This window comes from Somniosus microcephalus, chromosome 3 (genome assembly GCF_052327205.1).
Source record: "Somniosus microcephalus isolate GS21.2 chromosome 3, FLI_Smic_1.0, whole genome shotgun sequence".
NCBI lineage: Eukaryota > Metazoa > Chordata > Chondrichthyes > Squaliformes > Somniosidae > Somniosus > Somniosus microcephalus.
This window is the reverse complement of record NC_140989.1, coordinates 365,742,819-365,757,542: the sequence shown is the minus strand read 5'-3', so window position 1 is coordinate 365,757,542 and position 14,724 is coordinate 365,742,819. Positions and strand designations below refer to the sequence as shown.

General features: G+C 56.3%; 1 protein-coding gene across 1 annotated transcript in view; it reads right to left on the bottom strand.

Moving 5' to 3' along the window:
- Positions 1-14,724, bottom strand: part of dnai3 (dynein axonemal intermediate chain 3) — a 207,328-nt gene that overhangs the window by 138,141 nt on the left and 54,463 nt on the right. The window contains exons 9-10 of the mRNA XM_085983542.1: positions 9,927-10,117; positions 7,981-8,105 (exon numbers count right to left, since the gene is read on the bottom strand). Coding sequence (XP_085839668.1) covers positions 7,981-8,105; positions 9,927-10,117 — 316 coding nt within the window. The remainder of the gene's footprint in view (positions 1-7,980; positions 8,106-9,926; positions 10,118-14,724) is intronic.

The following is a 14,724-nucleotide window of genomic DNA, read 5'->3' as shown; positions in this document are numbered from 1 at the left end:
TCTCCCCCCCCAGCCCCCTCCCTTCTCTCCCCCCCCAGCCCCCTCCCTTCTCTCCCCCCCAGCCCCCTCCCTTCTCTCCCCCCCAGCCCCCTCCCTTCTCTCCCCCCCAGCCCCCTCCCTTCTCTCCCCCCAGCCCCCTCCCTTCTCTCCCCCCCAGCCCCCTCCCTTCTCTCCCCCCCAGCCCCCTCCCTTCTCTCCCCCCCAGCCCCCTCCCTTCTCTCCCCCCCCAGCCCCCTCCCTTCTCCCCCCCCAGCCCCCTCCCTTCTCCCCCCCCAGCCCCCTCCCTTCTCCCCCCCCAGCCCCCTCCCTTCTCCCCCCCAGCCCCTCCCTTCTCCCCCCCAGCCTCCTCCCTTCTCCCCCCCCCCTCCTCCCTCCCCTCCCCCCCCCCTCCTCCCTCCCCCCCCCTCCTCCCTCCCCCCCCCCTCCCCTCACCCCCCCCCCCTCCTCCCTTCTCCCCCCCCCCCCTCCTCCCTTCTCCCCCCCCCCCTCCTCCCTTCTCCCCCCCCCCCCCTCCACCCCTTCTCCCCCCCCCCCCTCCTCCCTTCTCCCCCCCCCCCCACCTCCCTTCACCCCCCCCCCCTCCTCCCATCTCCCCCCCCCCCTCCTCCCTTCTCCCCCCCCCCCACCCTCCACCCCCCCCCCCCCCACCCCCCCCCCTCACCCCCCCCCCCCCCTCCTCCCTTCTCCCCCCCCCCTCCTCCCTTCTCCCCCCCCCCCCTCCTCCCTTCTCCCCCCCCCCTCCTCCCTTCTCCCCCCCCCCCTCCTCCCTTCTCCCCCCCCCCCCCTCCCTTCTCCCCCCCCCCCCCCCTCTCCCCCCCCCCCTCCCCCTCTCCCCCCCCCCCCCTCCTCCCCCCCCCCCCCTCCCTTCTCCCCCCCCCCCCTCCCTTCTCCCCCCCCCCTCCTCCCTTCTCCCCCCCCCCCCTCCTTCTCCCCCCCCCCCCCCTCCCTTCTCCCCCCCCCCCCCCTCCCTTCTCCCCCCCCCCCCCTCCCTTCTCCCCCCCCCTCCTCCCTTCTCCCCCCCCCTCCTCCCTTCTCCCCCCCCCCCCTCCCTTCTCCCCCCCCCCCCCTCCCTTCTCCCCCCCCCCCCTCCTTCTCCCCCCCCCTCCTCCCTTCTCCCCCCCCCCCTCCCTCCCCCCCCCCTCCCTTCTCCCCCCCCCTCCTCCCTTCTCCCCCCCCCCCTCCTCCCTTCTCCCCCCCCCTCCTCCCTTCTCCCCCCCCCCTCCTCCCTCTCCCCCCCCCCTCCTCCCTTCTCCCCCCCCCCTCCTCCCTTCTCCCCCCCCCCCTCCTCCCTTCTCCCCCCCCCTCCTCCCTCCCCCCTCCTCCCTTCTCCCCCCCCCCTCCTCCCTTCTCCCCCCCCCCTCCTCCCTTCTCCCCCCCCCCCTCCTCCCTTCTCCCCCCCCCCTCCTCCCTCCCCCCTCCTCCCTCCCCCCCTCCTCCCTTCTCCCCCCCCCCCTCCTCCCTTCTCCCCCCCCCCCTCCTCCCTTCTCCCCCCCCCCTCCTCCCTTCTCCCCCCCCCCTCCTCCCTTCTCCCCCCCCCCTCCTCCCTTCTCCCCCCCCCCCCTCCTCCCTTCTCCCCCCCCCCCCCCCTCCTCCCTTCTCCCCCCCCCCCCCCTCCTCCCTTCTCCCCCCCCCCCCCCTCCTCCCTTCTCCCCCCCCCCCCTCCTCCCTTCTCCCCCCCCCCCTCCTCCCTTCTCCCCCCCCCCCCCCCCTCCTCCCTTCTCCCCCCCCCCCTCCTCCCTTCTCCCCCCCCCCCTCCCTTCTCCCCCCCCCCCTCCTCCCTCCCCCCCTCCTCCCTTCTCCCCCCCCCCCTCCTCCCTTCTCCCCCCCCCCCTCCTCCCTTCTCCCCCCCCCCCTCCTCCCTTCTCCCCCCCCCCCTCCTCCCTTCTCCCCCCCCCCCTCCTCCCTTCTCCCCCCCCCCCTCCTCCCTTCTCCCCCCCCCCCTCCTCCCTTCTCCCCCCCCCCCTCCTCCCTTCTCCCCCCCCCCCTCCTCCCTTCTCCCCCCCCCCCCTCCTCCCTTCTCCCCCCCCCCCCTCCTCCCTTCTCCCCCCCCCCCTCCTCCCTTCTCCCCCCCCCCCTCCTCCCTTCTCCCCCCCCCCCTCCTCCCTTCTCCCCCCCCCCCTCCTCCCTTCTCCCCCCCCCCCTCCTCCCTTCTCCCCCCCCCCCTCCTCCCTTCTCCCCCCCCCCTCCTCCCTTCTCCCCCCCCCCCTCCTCCCTTCTCCCCCCCCCCCTCCTCCCTTCTCCCCCCCCCCTCCTCCCCCCCCCCCTCCTCCCTTCTCCCCCCCCCCCCTCCTCCCTTCTCCCCCCCCCCCCTCCTCCCTTCTCCCCCCCCCCCTCCTCCCTTCTCCCCCCCCCCCTCCTCCCTTCTCCCCCCCCCCCCTCCTCCTTCTCCCCCCCCCCCTCCTCCCTTCTCCCCCCCAGCCCCCTCCCTTCTCCCCCCCCAGCCCCCTCCCTTCACCCCCCCCAGCCCCCTCCCTTCACCGCCCCCTCCCTTCACCGCCCCCAGCCCCCTCCCTTCACCGCCCCCAGCCCCCTCCCTTCACCGCCCCCAGCCCCCTCCCTTCACCGCCCCCAGCCCCCTCCCTTCACCGCCCCCGCCCCCTCCCTTCACCGCCCCCGCCCCCTCCCCCTCCCTTCACCGCCCCCGCCCCCTCCCCCTCCCTTCACCGCCCCCGCCCCCTCCCCCTCCCTTCACCGCCCCCGCCCCCTCCCCCTCCCTTCACCGCCCCCGCCCCCTCCCTTCACCGCCCCCTCCCCCTCCCTTCACCGCCCCCGCCCCCTCCCTTCACCGCCCCCGCCCCCTCCTTCACCGCCCCAGCCCCTCCCTTCTCCCCCCAGCCCCCTCCCTTCTCCCCCCAGCCCCCTCCCTTCTCCCCCCCAGCCCCTCCCTTCTCCCCCCCAGCCCCTCCCTTCACCGCCCCCAGCCCCCTCCCTTCTCCCCCAGCCCCCTCCCTTCACCGCCCCCAGCCCCCTCCCTTCACCGCCCCCAGCCCCCTCCCTTCACCGCCCCCAGCCCCCTCCCTTCACCGCCCCCAGCCCCCTCCCTTCACCGCCCCCAGCCCCCTCCCTTCACCGCCCCCAGCCCCCTCCCTTCACCGCCCCCAGCCCCCTCCCTTCACCGCCCCCAGCCCCCTCCCTTCACCGCCCCCAGCCCCCTCCCTTCACCGCCCCCAGCCCCCTCCCTTCTCCCCCAGCCTCCTCCCTTCTCCCCCAGCCTCCTCCCTTCTCCCCCAGCCTCCTCCTTTCTCCCCCCCAGCCCCTCCCTTCTCTCCCCCCCAGCCCCTCCCTTCTCTCCCCCCCAGCCCCTCCCTTCTCTCCCCCCCAGCCCCTCCCTTCTCTCCCCCAGCCCCTCCCTTCTCTCCCCAGACTCCTCCCTTCTCCCCCCAGGCCCCTCCCTTCTCCCCCAGCCTCCTCCCTTCTCCCCCAGCCCCCTCCCTTCTCCCCCAGCCCCTTCCCTGCTACCCCCAGCCCCCTCCCTTCTCCCCCCAGCCCCTCCCTTCTCCCCAGCCCCTCCCTTCTCCCCAGCCCCCTCCCTTCACCGCTCCCAGCCCCCTCCCTTCTCCCCCCCAGCCCCTCCCTTCTCCCCCAGCCCCCTCCCTTCACCGCTCCCAGCCCCCTCCCTTCTCCCCGCAGCCCCCTCCCTTCTCCCCCCCAGCCCCTCCCTTCTCTCCCCCAGCCCCTCCCTTCTCTCCCCAGGCCCCTCCCTTCTCCCCCCAGCCCCCTCCCTTCTCCCCTCCAGCCCCTCGCTTCTCCCCCCCCCGGCCCCTCCCTTCTGCCCCCTCCCTTCTCCCCCCGGCCCCTCCCTTTTCCCCCCAGCCCCCTCCCTTCTCCCCCCACATCCCCCTCCCTTCTACCCCCATCCCCCTCCCTGCTACCCCCCAGTCATATAATCTCCTGGGAGAAGCAAAAAACAACCCCAGGACCATTAAGTAAACAACATGGTGGAGAATTCCTCTCCGATCCCCTCAGGCGATGGAAACCAGTCCGGGAGATCGCACGGACCAAGGGTTATGTGTAAAGCCGCTAATCTTCGATATGATGTGAACTCTGCCCCAGTCAGGAACTGGTCCGGTTCCCTCTTCAATGACACAGATTGTCCAGCACAGAAACCGGCCATTCGGCCCCACTGGTCCGTGCCGGTGTTTATGCTCCACATGAGCCTCCTCCCACCCATCTTCGTCTCACCCCATCAGCGTATCCTTCCATTCCTTTCTCCCTCACATACTTATCAAGCTTCCTCTTAAATGTATCTGTGTTATTCGCCTCAACCACTCCTTGTGGTAGCAAGTTCCACATTCTCACCACTCTCTGGGTAAAGCAGTTTTCCCTGAATTCTCTATTGGATTTATTAGGGACTATTGTATATTTATGGCCCCTAGTTTTTGACTCCCCCACAAGTGGAAACATCGGGCTTGAAATTGCGTGGCGCCCCGTTTGAGCGCAAAGTATCGACAGGCGCTACGCAAGTTTGCAGACGACACAAAGCTGGGTGGGCGTGTGTGCTGTGAGGAGGATGCCGAGAAAATCCAGTATGATTTGGACAGGTTGGGTGATTGGGCAGATGCATGGCAGATGCAATATAATGTGGATAAATGCGAGGTTATCCACTTTGGTAGCAAAAACAGGAAGACCGATTATTGGCCCAGTAATTCCTCTCTGAACGCGTGAGTATGGTCGGGGTACTCACACGTCTGGCCGGAGGAAATGCCCGTGTTCAGCATGCACAGCGCATGTGGGGAAAACCGGCATTTCCAGTCCTCTGAACGAAGGGGTTCAGAGGCACAGCGCGTGCGACTGCACAGGCAGCGCGTGCGCAGTGAAATTCCTTTTTTTTTTCAGAGTTGCCCGAGTGTAAAGGCCTCCGGTTTTTACGCGTGGAAAAACCAGACGTAAGTACTTAGTTTTACAGGTAAGTGGGCTTTTAGTACAATTTAGAATTTTTTTTTCCACAGGTTTGTTATTTTTAAAGAATTTACAGTAAGGTAAGTTTAGTTTTAGCCCCGATTTTTTTAAAATTTATTTTTTTCAAAAATTTGATTAATTGTTTAAAATAGTTTTTTAAAGTTATTCATAGTTAATTTAATTATTGGGATGCTTTTTAAAATTTTATTTAAAGTTTAAGTAGTGTTTTGGGGTGCAGTACTTCTCATGAGTTTGACAGTCTTTACTATCAAACTTATGAATGAAGTTTCCCCTCCCCTGATTGGCTGAACAGTGCTCACCTGATCCCAGCCGGCACATCGCACTAACTACGCCGCTGGGTCAGGTTAGCACAGCGCGCCGGGATCAGAACCTGGCCACTGACAGGAAAGTCACTGCGGGCCAGATTTCAGATGTCGGCGCGCAGGGTGAGCGCACATCGGGGGCTTGCACGCGCGGCAAGCCCCCGACAGGAATTACTGGGCCATTATCTGAACGGCAATAGATTGGGAGAAGAGGAAGTGCAACGAGACCTGGGTGTCCTTGTGCACCAGTCGCTGAAGGTAAGCATGCAGGTACAGCAGGCGGTTAAGAAGGCAAATGGCATGTTGGCCTTCATAGCGAGAGGGTTTGAGTACAGGAACAAGGATGTCTTGCTGCAGTTGTACAGGGCCTTGGTGAGACCACATCTTGAGTATTGTGTGCAGTTTTGGTCACCTTATCTGAGGAAGGATGTTCTTGCCATGGAGGGAGTGCAGCGAAAATTCACCAGACTGATACCTGGGATGGCAGGAATGATGTATGAGGAGGGATTGGGTCAATTGGGCTTATATTTGCTGGAGTTTAGAAGAATGAGAGGGGATCTCATTGAAACTTATAAAATTCTAACAGGACTAGACAGACTAGATGCAGGAAGGATGTTCCCGATGGTCAGGGAGTCCAGAACCAGGGGTCCCAGTCTAAGGATAAGGGGTAAGCCATTTAAGACTGAGATGAGGAGGAATTTCTTCACCCAGAGAGTGGTGAACCTGTGGAATTCTCTACCACAGAAGGTAGTAGAGGCCAATTCATTAAATATATTCAAGAAGGAGTTAGATATATTTCTTGAGGCTAAAGGGATCAAGGGATATGGGGAGAAAGCAGGGACAGGGTACTGAATTTGGATGATCAGCCATGATCTCATTGAATGGATAATTTTCTGGTTGGCAAACAGTAACTAGTGGGGTGCCACAAGGATCGGTGCTGGGGCCTCAACTATTTACAATCTACATTAATGACTTGGATGAGGGGACCGAGTGTAATGTAGCCTAGTTTGCGGATGATACAAAGATGGGTGGGAAAGCAAGTTGTGCAGAGGACTCAAAGAACCTGCAACGGGATATAGACAGGCTAGGTGAGTGGGCAAACATTTGGCAGATGGAGTATAATGTGGGAAAGTGCGAGGTTATCCACTTTGGCAGGAAAAATAAAAAAGCAAATTATTATTTAATTGGAGAGAGATTACAAAATGCTACAGTTCAGAGGGACCTGGGGGTCCTTGTGCATGAAACACAAAAAGTTAGCATGCAGGTACAGCAAGTCGTCAAAAAGGCAAATGGAATGTTGGCCTTTATTGCAAGGGGGTTGGATTATAAAAGCAGGGAAGTCCTGCTACAACTGTACAGGGTATTGGTGAGACCACACCTTGAGTACTGCGTATAGTTTTGGTCTCCTTATTTAAGGAAGGATATACTTGCATTGGAGGCAGTTCAGAGACGATTCACTAGGTTAATTCCAGAGATGAGGGGTTTGACTGATGAGGAAAGGTTGAGCAGGCTGGGCCTATACTCATTGGAATTTAGAAGAATGAGAGGTGATCTTATTGAAACATATAAGATACTGAGGGGGCTCGACAGGGTAGATGCAAAGAGGATGTTTCCCCTCGTGGGGAAATCTAGAACTCGGGGGCATAGTTTTAGAATAAAGGGTCGCCCTTTTAGAACTGAGATGAGGAGGAATTTCTTCTCTCAGAGGGTCGTAAATCTGTGGAATTCTCTGCCCCAGAGAGCCGTGGAGGCTGGGTCATTAAATACATTTAAAGTGGAGATCGACAAATTTTTGCAAGATAAGGGAGTGAAGGGTTATGGGGAGCGGGCGGGGACGTGGTTTGAGCCCAAGATCAGCCCTGATCTTATTGAATGGCGGAGCAGGCTCAAGGGGCCAAGTGGCCTATTCCTGCAGCTATTTCTTATGTTATTAAAATTCTTCTCACAGAGCGGGATGGAGCCGGGAATGGGGTCACAACCTGCCACCTACCTCGGCTGCACTGAGCCCACCTCGGTAGGTGAAATCGCGGCCCTGGTGTTTTGTACAGTTCAAGCATAAACTCCCTGGCTCTTATATTCTATGCCTCGGCTAATAAAGGCAAGTACCCCGTGACATAAGAAAACTACTAGGCACTTGGTCTAAGCGTTAAACAAAGCTTTAATCAACTGTTTTACAACATGGAGGTCTAGTTGTGACCTTCACTAGTTCCTGTTAAGAATGTCCTGCGCAAGCTGGGCCCGTGCCCGAGTATTTATACTCTCCCTGGACAGCGCCACCTGCAGGCCGCTCAGTATTATTTCATACGTCTTTCTTTCATGAATGACAAGATTCATGTCAGCCTGTATGCCTTCTTAACCACCTTATCTACCTATCCTGCTACCTTCAGGGATCTGTGGACATGCACTCCAAGGTCCTTTACCCCTCTCAGTGTCCTACCATTTATAGTGTATTCCCTTGCCTCGTTGGCCCTCCCCAAATGTGTTAGGTCACACTTCTCCGGATTGAATTCCATTTGCCACGTTTCTGCCCACCTGACCAGTCCGTTGGCGCCTGCCTGCAGTCTCCGGGTTGGCGTGGAACTGCGAACCCGTAACCTTCTGGCTCAGAGCCAAGTGGGCTACCATTGAGCCATGGCTGCCACCTTGGCGTAGCACTGAAACTGTTCAAGTGCGCGACAGCTTCACAAGGAGCAGAGCGAGATTTTATTTACCTTTGAAGGGCAGCTTCGCTAGCAGTGCGCAAAAGATCTTTGGATACCTGAGGGTGGATGGGGTCAGTGAAATTCCAGAGCAGGATATACGAATGACTGCGGGGCGACCTGTTGGTTACGTTTATCTTGTCCTCCATGGTAATGGAATCCACGACTGCCACGGCAACCAGACCTGGTGACAAACACAAGGATTTTCAGGCTTAGCTGAAAAGCCACGGATAAAAACTAACCCCAACATCCACAAAAAAGATTACTCTTTTCAAAACATGAACAATCTCTAATTCTGTTCAATTCCCCCCGAGATTATTTTGATTGAGGCCGGATAGACAGGGAAATACCGGGGCGGGTTCCACACCCTTGTGCGCCCACGCAGTGGTGGGGGGGGGGGGCACATTCTGAGCGCACAGCCTGCGATTTCCCATCCATTTACGGTGGCGTGCCAGTATCGGCAGGCTCTGTGTGCCCGCAGCAACCCACACAGCGCTCCCTGCCACCAGCACTCCCCACTGGGAGCACGAAATTAGCCCCCCGTATCATTGACACTATCTGATACAAATCGGCGAAACACCAGTGTATCTTTCGGGGAGAGAAATTGGGGGTAATTTTGACTCCGTGCGACGGTGTAAAATGTGTGATTGCGAATCGGCTGCCCCGTTTTACATTGAAGCGCCTTTCACTGCCTCAGGATGTCCCAAAGCGCTTTACAGCCAATGAAGTACTTTCTGAAGTATAGTCGCTGTTGTAATGCGGGAAACGCAGCAGACAGTTTGCGCACAGCAAGCTCCCACAAACAGCAATGCGATAATGACCAGATTATCTGTTTTTAGGTGTTGGTTCAGGGATTAAATATTGGCCGGGACACCGGGGAGAACTCCCTCTGCTCTTCTTCAAATAGTGCCGTGGGATCTCTTATGGGCAGAGGGCAAACGGGGCCTCAGTTTAACATCTCACCTGAATGACAGCACCTCTGGCTGTGTAGAGCATCAGAACGTAAGAATTAGGAGCAGGAGTCGGCCACACGGCCCCTCGAGCCTGCTCCACCATTCAATAAGATCATGGCTGATCATCGACCTCAACTCCACTTTCCTGCCCGATCAGGTGCAGCAGGCGGTTAAGAAGGCAAATGGTATGTTGGCCTTCATAGCGAGAGGATTCGAGTACAGGAGCAAGGGCCTTGGTGAGACCACACCTTGAGTATTGTGTGCAGTTTTGGTCACCTTATCTGAGGAAGGATGTTCTTGCCATGGAGGGAGTGCAGCGAAGATTCACCAGGCTGATACCTGGGATGGCAGGAATGACGTACGAGGAGAGATTGGGTCGATTGGGCTTATATTCACTGGAGTTTAGAAGAATGAGAGGGGATCTCATTGAAACTTATAAAATTCTAACAGGACTAGACAGACTAGATGCAGGAAGGATGTTCCCGATGGCGGGGGAGTCCAGAACCAGGGGTCACAGTCTAAAGATAAGGGGTAAGCCACTTAGGACAGAGATGAGGAGGAATTTCTTCACCCAGAGAGTGGTGAACCTGTGGAATTCTCTACCACAGAAGGCAGTTGAGGCCAATTCATTAAATATATTCAAGAAGGAATTAGATATATTTCTTAAGTGTAAAGGGATCAAGGGATATGGGGAGAAAGCAGGGACAGGGTACTGAGTTTGGATGATCAGCCATGATCTCATTGAATGGCGGAGCAGGCTCGAGGGGCTGAATGGCCTCCTCCTGCTCCTATCTTCTATGTTTCGATCTCCATATCCCTTGATTCCCCTAGAGTCCAAAAGTCTATCGATCTCAGCCTTGAATATACTCATCACAGATGCTAGCGCTCCCTCAGTACTGCCCTGGAGTGGCGGCCTAGATACGCTCAAGCCTCTGGAGTGGGACTTGAATCCACAACCTTCTACCGACTGAGCCACGGCTAACGCCTTAAAAGAACTGGGCTTCACCTTTGCAAGTGTACACATACTTTTCATGTGGTGAAGTTCCCCTTACCAAGAATTGCTGGGTGCCATTGAATGTCACTAATCCGCTTTCCTTGGCTCTTTTGCAGGTCTGTGAAGGACTGGTACTCCTTTAAGTGGCAATCTGCCTTTCCCCCAAATGTACTGTCTTCATCCGAAAGCCCCTTCCAGTCGTCGTAAAAGACATCCATGATTTCATTCTGCTGTAAGGCTGACTCAAACCTGTCATCAAAGCACAGCATAATTGGTGCTAACCAAATGCACCTGGACCCCATCTGGACCCTGCATTCAGTTCAGGGCCCCGCACCTCAGGAAGGATCTACTGGCCTTGGAGGGGGAGCAGCGCAAATTCACCAGACTGACACCGGGGCTAAAAGGGTTAGATTATGTGGACAGTTTGCACAGACTGGGCTTGTATTCCCGAGTGTATAGGAGATGAAGGGGCGATCTAATTGAGGTGTTTAACATGATTAAAGGAGTTGAGTTATAGGGTAGAGAGAGAGAAACGATTTCCTCTGGTGGGGGGAGTCCAGAACAAGGGGGCATAACCTTAAAATTAGAGCCAGGCCGTTCAGGGGCGATGTCAGGAAACACTTCTTCACACAAAGGGCGGTGGAAATCTGGAACTCTCTCCCTCAAAAAAGCTGTTGAGGCTGGGTGGCGGGGTGGGGGTGGGGAGCGGTCAATTGAAAATTTGTGGGTTTTGGAACCACGGCGGGTAAATGGAGTTAAGATACAGATCAGCCATGAGCTAAGTGAATGGTGGAACCGGCTTGAGGGGCTGAATGGCCTCCTCCTGTTCCCATGTTCCAGTGAATGGTGGAACCGGATTGAGGGGCTGAATGGCCTCCTCCTGTTCCCATGTTCCACTGAATGGTGGAACCGGATTGAGGGGCTGAATGGCCTCCTCCTGTTCCCATGTTCCACTGAATGGTGGAACCGGATTGAGGGGCTGAATGGCCTCCTCCTGTTCCCATGTTCCTGTGCAGCATGTCTAAGCCACAGGGTACGCCGGGTAATTGATAAATACGAACATACGAAAATGACGGACAGGAAAAGAGGAGCTGGTTCATGGAGCCTGTCCCGTACAGTCATGCTGCAGTTAAACATTGTGATTTCCAATTCTCCCTCCCACCCACCAGCATACCGGGAGATGCAAAATATAAAACAGATTTTAAAAAACTCCAGGCAGTTCAAGTCAGACCAGAGTTCTGGTAAATTCCTCTCTGTGCAGTCTGTCCTTCAAAGTCATTGGCAACAGAAATCACATTAATCTATCATTTTGAGATGGTGCTCTGTGTACCTAAAAGTTTCCTTATACCCTCCTCTCCCAGCTCCCTCCTCCAATATCCTCACCTTCTCTCCTGAAGGAAGGAGGAGGAAACTGAAGAAGAAGAAGAATGATCCACCGTGGGTACATGCTGCCGCCATTTGGAAGATCGACATGGGAACAGGAGGAGGCCCTTCAGCCCCCTCGAGCCTGCTCCACCACTCAGTGAGATCATGGCTGACCTGCATCTTAACTCCATCCACCCGCCTTGGTTCCAAATCCTTTTATACCCTTGTCTAGCAAAAATCTATCGCTCTCAGATTTCAAAGTATTAATTGAGCGAGCATCGACTGCTTTTTGTGGGACGAGAGTTCCACACTTCTACCAACCTTTGCTAACTTCACTCCTAAATGGCCTGGCTCTGATTTTAAGGTTGTGTCCCCTTGTCCTAGACTCCCCCCACCGCCCCACCGCCCCCCCACCACCCCACACCCACCAGCAGAAAAAAGTTTCTCTCTAGCCAACCTGTCAGTTCCTTGAAAAATCCTAAAAACCTCAATCAAACCCCCCCTTAACCTTCTATACTCCAGGGAAGACAAGCCTAGTTTCTGTAATCTCTCCTCATAATCTAACCCTTGGAGCCCCGGTAACATTCTGCACTCGTTCGAAGGCCAATATATCCTGGGCATTGAACAACAAGGGTCGCCACCTCTCCAGGACTAGACCTGGAGTCTCCAGGAACTAAAGGTTAATCTCCCGGGCACTGCTGGGAACAAAAACCCAGGAGAAAAACCATTGGGGAATTTTGTGTAGTTTTTTTTCTCTCCATTTTCTTTCAACACTTTCGTTTATTAGTTGTAAATATATTGCAGAATGGGGGGGGGGGGAGTGTAATGTATGCATCTTTAAGGGGAGAACTACTTTTTACAGCTCCTGTATACTGTAGTACCGGCAGTGACCACACCTGTATATAAACCCTGAGTAGGGATCTGTACTGTTAGTTTTTGGGTGACCCTCATCCAGTAAACACCTGTTGATTGTTCCTCTGCAGTCTCTGTCTATTTGTTGAAGGACACCATACATCAAGATTCACGGATTTAACATTGGCGACGAGAAAATTCGAACCTACCTGCAACTCTGCAGAAAGAAATTCCATCATTGCTGTGGGTTCTGTTGTGGACGGCTCTTTGACAAGGAGATAGTGAAGAAGGTGCTGCTGTTTCTACAGAGAGTCCAGAGGCACGGGCGTCGACCATCCAGCGGAGACTCCAGCGAGGCGGGCTGGCAACAGGTACGGCGCGGACCCTTCCCGCACAGCGGCGGCTGGAGCCGACCGACGGCACAGGGGGAGGCCGAGCGGCGTCGACGCTGAGAGGAGAGAGGGTAAAGCGCACAGGGCGCAGCCGGGGTTGAAGACCGAGCGGCGTCGACAGGGAAAAAAAAAAGAGAGAGAGGGTAAAGCGCACAGGGCGCAGCCGGGGTTCAGGACTGAGCGGCGTCAACGAGAGAGGCGCGCAGGAAAACGCGTAGAGCGCGGCCGGTGTTCAAGGGCTGAGCAGCGTCCGCGGGAGAGCGCGTGAAGAAAGGAAAGCGCGGGAGACGCCATTTTAAGCCAGCGGAGAAGAAGGGAGAGCGCGGGAGACGCCATTTTTAGCCAGTCTAACCACACCCAGGGATGCCGAAGAGTGGCAGTGTCACAGCGTTCGACAATGAAGTCGAAGATTGGGCGACATATGTAGAACGCATAGAAGTGTACTGCAAGGCGAATGAAGTGCCAGATGCCAGGACAGCACTGGTATTGTTGAATTCCATGGGTGCAAAAACGTATGGCTTACTGCGAAACCTAGTAACCCCAGAGAAGTCAGTGGAAAAGGATTTTGAAAGCATAGTGGCAATCCTACAGGACCACTTAAACCACTGATAGCAGAAAGATTTAAGTTTCACAAAAGGAACCAGCATAAAGATGAAAGTAATGCTGAGTATTTAACGGAACTGCGCAAGCTATCGAAACACTGCCAGTTTGGAACGGGACTAGCAGATACGTTAAGGGACAAGTTTGTGTGTGGGCTTCAAAGTGAAGGAACCCAGAAACGGCTTCTATCAGAAAAGGATCTTACGCTGGACAAGGCATTCAGCATGGCAGTATCACACGAAGCAGCCGCACGGGGTGCTGCAGAGATACAACGGAGACCGGAAGAATATGGCACAAATGAAATGTCATATGGAGCAGTGAAGTGTTATCGCTGCGGCAGAACAACACACGACCATAAGGATTGTTGGTTCAAGGACCAAGTGTGCAGACAGTGTGGAAAAGTAGGACACATAGCAAGAGTCTGCAGGTCGGGAAAGAAAACCAGCAGCAAGAAATCTCCACAGGAGAAGTACAAAAAGGTACATAAGGTGACAGAGAGTAGTTCAGACGAACAGAAAAGTGATACAGGCTCCGGAAGCAAGGAGCTGGGTTGTCTGAAACTACATAATGTAATCAAAATGGAGGATCACCAAACTATCTGGGTCACGCTCAAGATAGATGGAGTCCAAGTGAAAATGGAATTGGACACAGGATCAGCCCTAACAGTCATAAACCGAAGGGACTACAAGCGGCTATTCTCACATATACCCTTGAGAGATACAGAGATTGTCTTGAAGACGTACACGGGGCAAAAAGTCTACCCCAAAGGAAAAATAAGGGTGAACGTGATATACAATGGCAAGGAAACACCAAAAATGGACCTATATGTATTGCCAGATGGAGGACCACCACTACTAGGACGTGAATGGATCCGGAAGATACAGTTAGATTGGCATTCCATACAAGCACTGACGGTAGATGCCAAAAAGGATGACGACGTCACACCTGGACGACTGTCAAAAATGCTAACTGACGCACAAGAAATGTTCCAGGAGGGACTCAGAACACTAAAAGGCATAACAGCGACGGTCAAAATAGAGGAAAATGCAAGCCCAAAGTTTTTTAAGGCCAGGCCGGTGCCTTATGCGATCTGCCCAGCCGTCGAAGCAGAGCTGGAAGGTTTGGAACGTTCTGGAGTACTGTCCAAAGTGGACTGGAGCGAGTGGGCTACACCCATCGTTCCTGTAATGAAGAGGTCGTTGAGTAATACGCCTGGGGAACCAAAGAAGGTTCGCATCTGTGGGGACTTTAAGGTGACAGTGAACCCAGTCCTTCACACGGTACAATATCCGCTTCCGCGGATTGAAGATATTTCCGCCTCGCTATCTGGAGCAAAACGCTTCACTAAGATTGATCTGGCCCAGGCGTACCTGCAAATGGAGGTAGAAGAAGCCTCGAAACAGTACCTCACGATCAACACTCACAAAGGTCTCTACCAATACAACCGGCTGGTGTTCGGGGTAGCATCAGCTCCGGCTATTTGGCAAAGGGCAATGGATCAAGTCCTGCAAGGGATTCCAGGGACCCAGTGTTATTTGGACGACATCCTGGTCACGGGCGAAAATGACAGTGATCACCTCGCCAACCTGGAGCAGGTGCTCACTAGATTGAAGGAATATGGGCTCCGAGCTAATCGCCACAAATGCG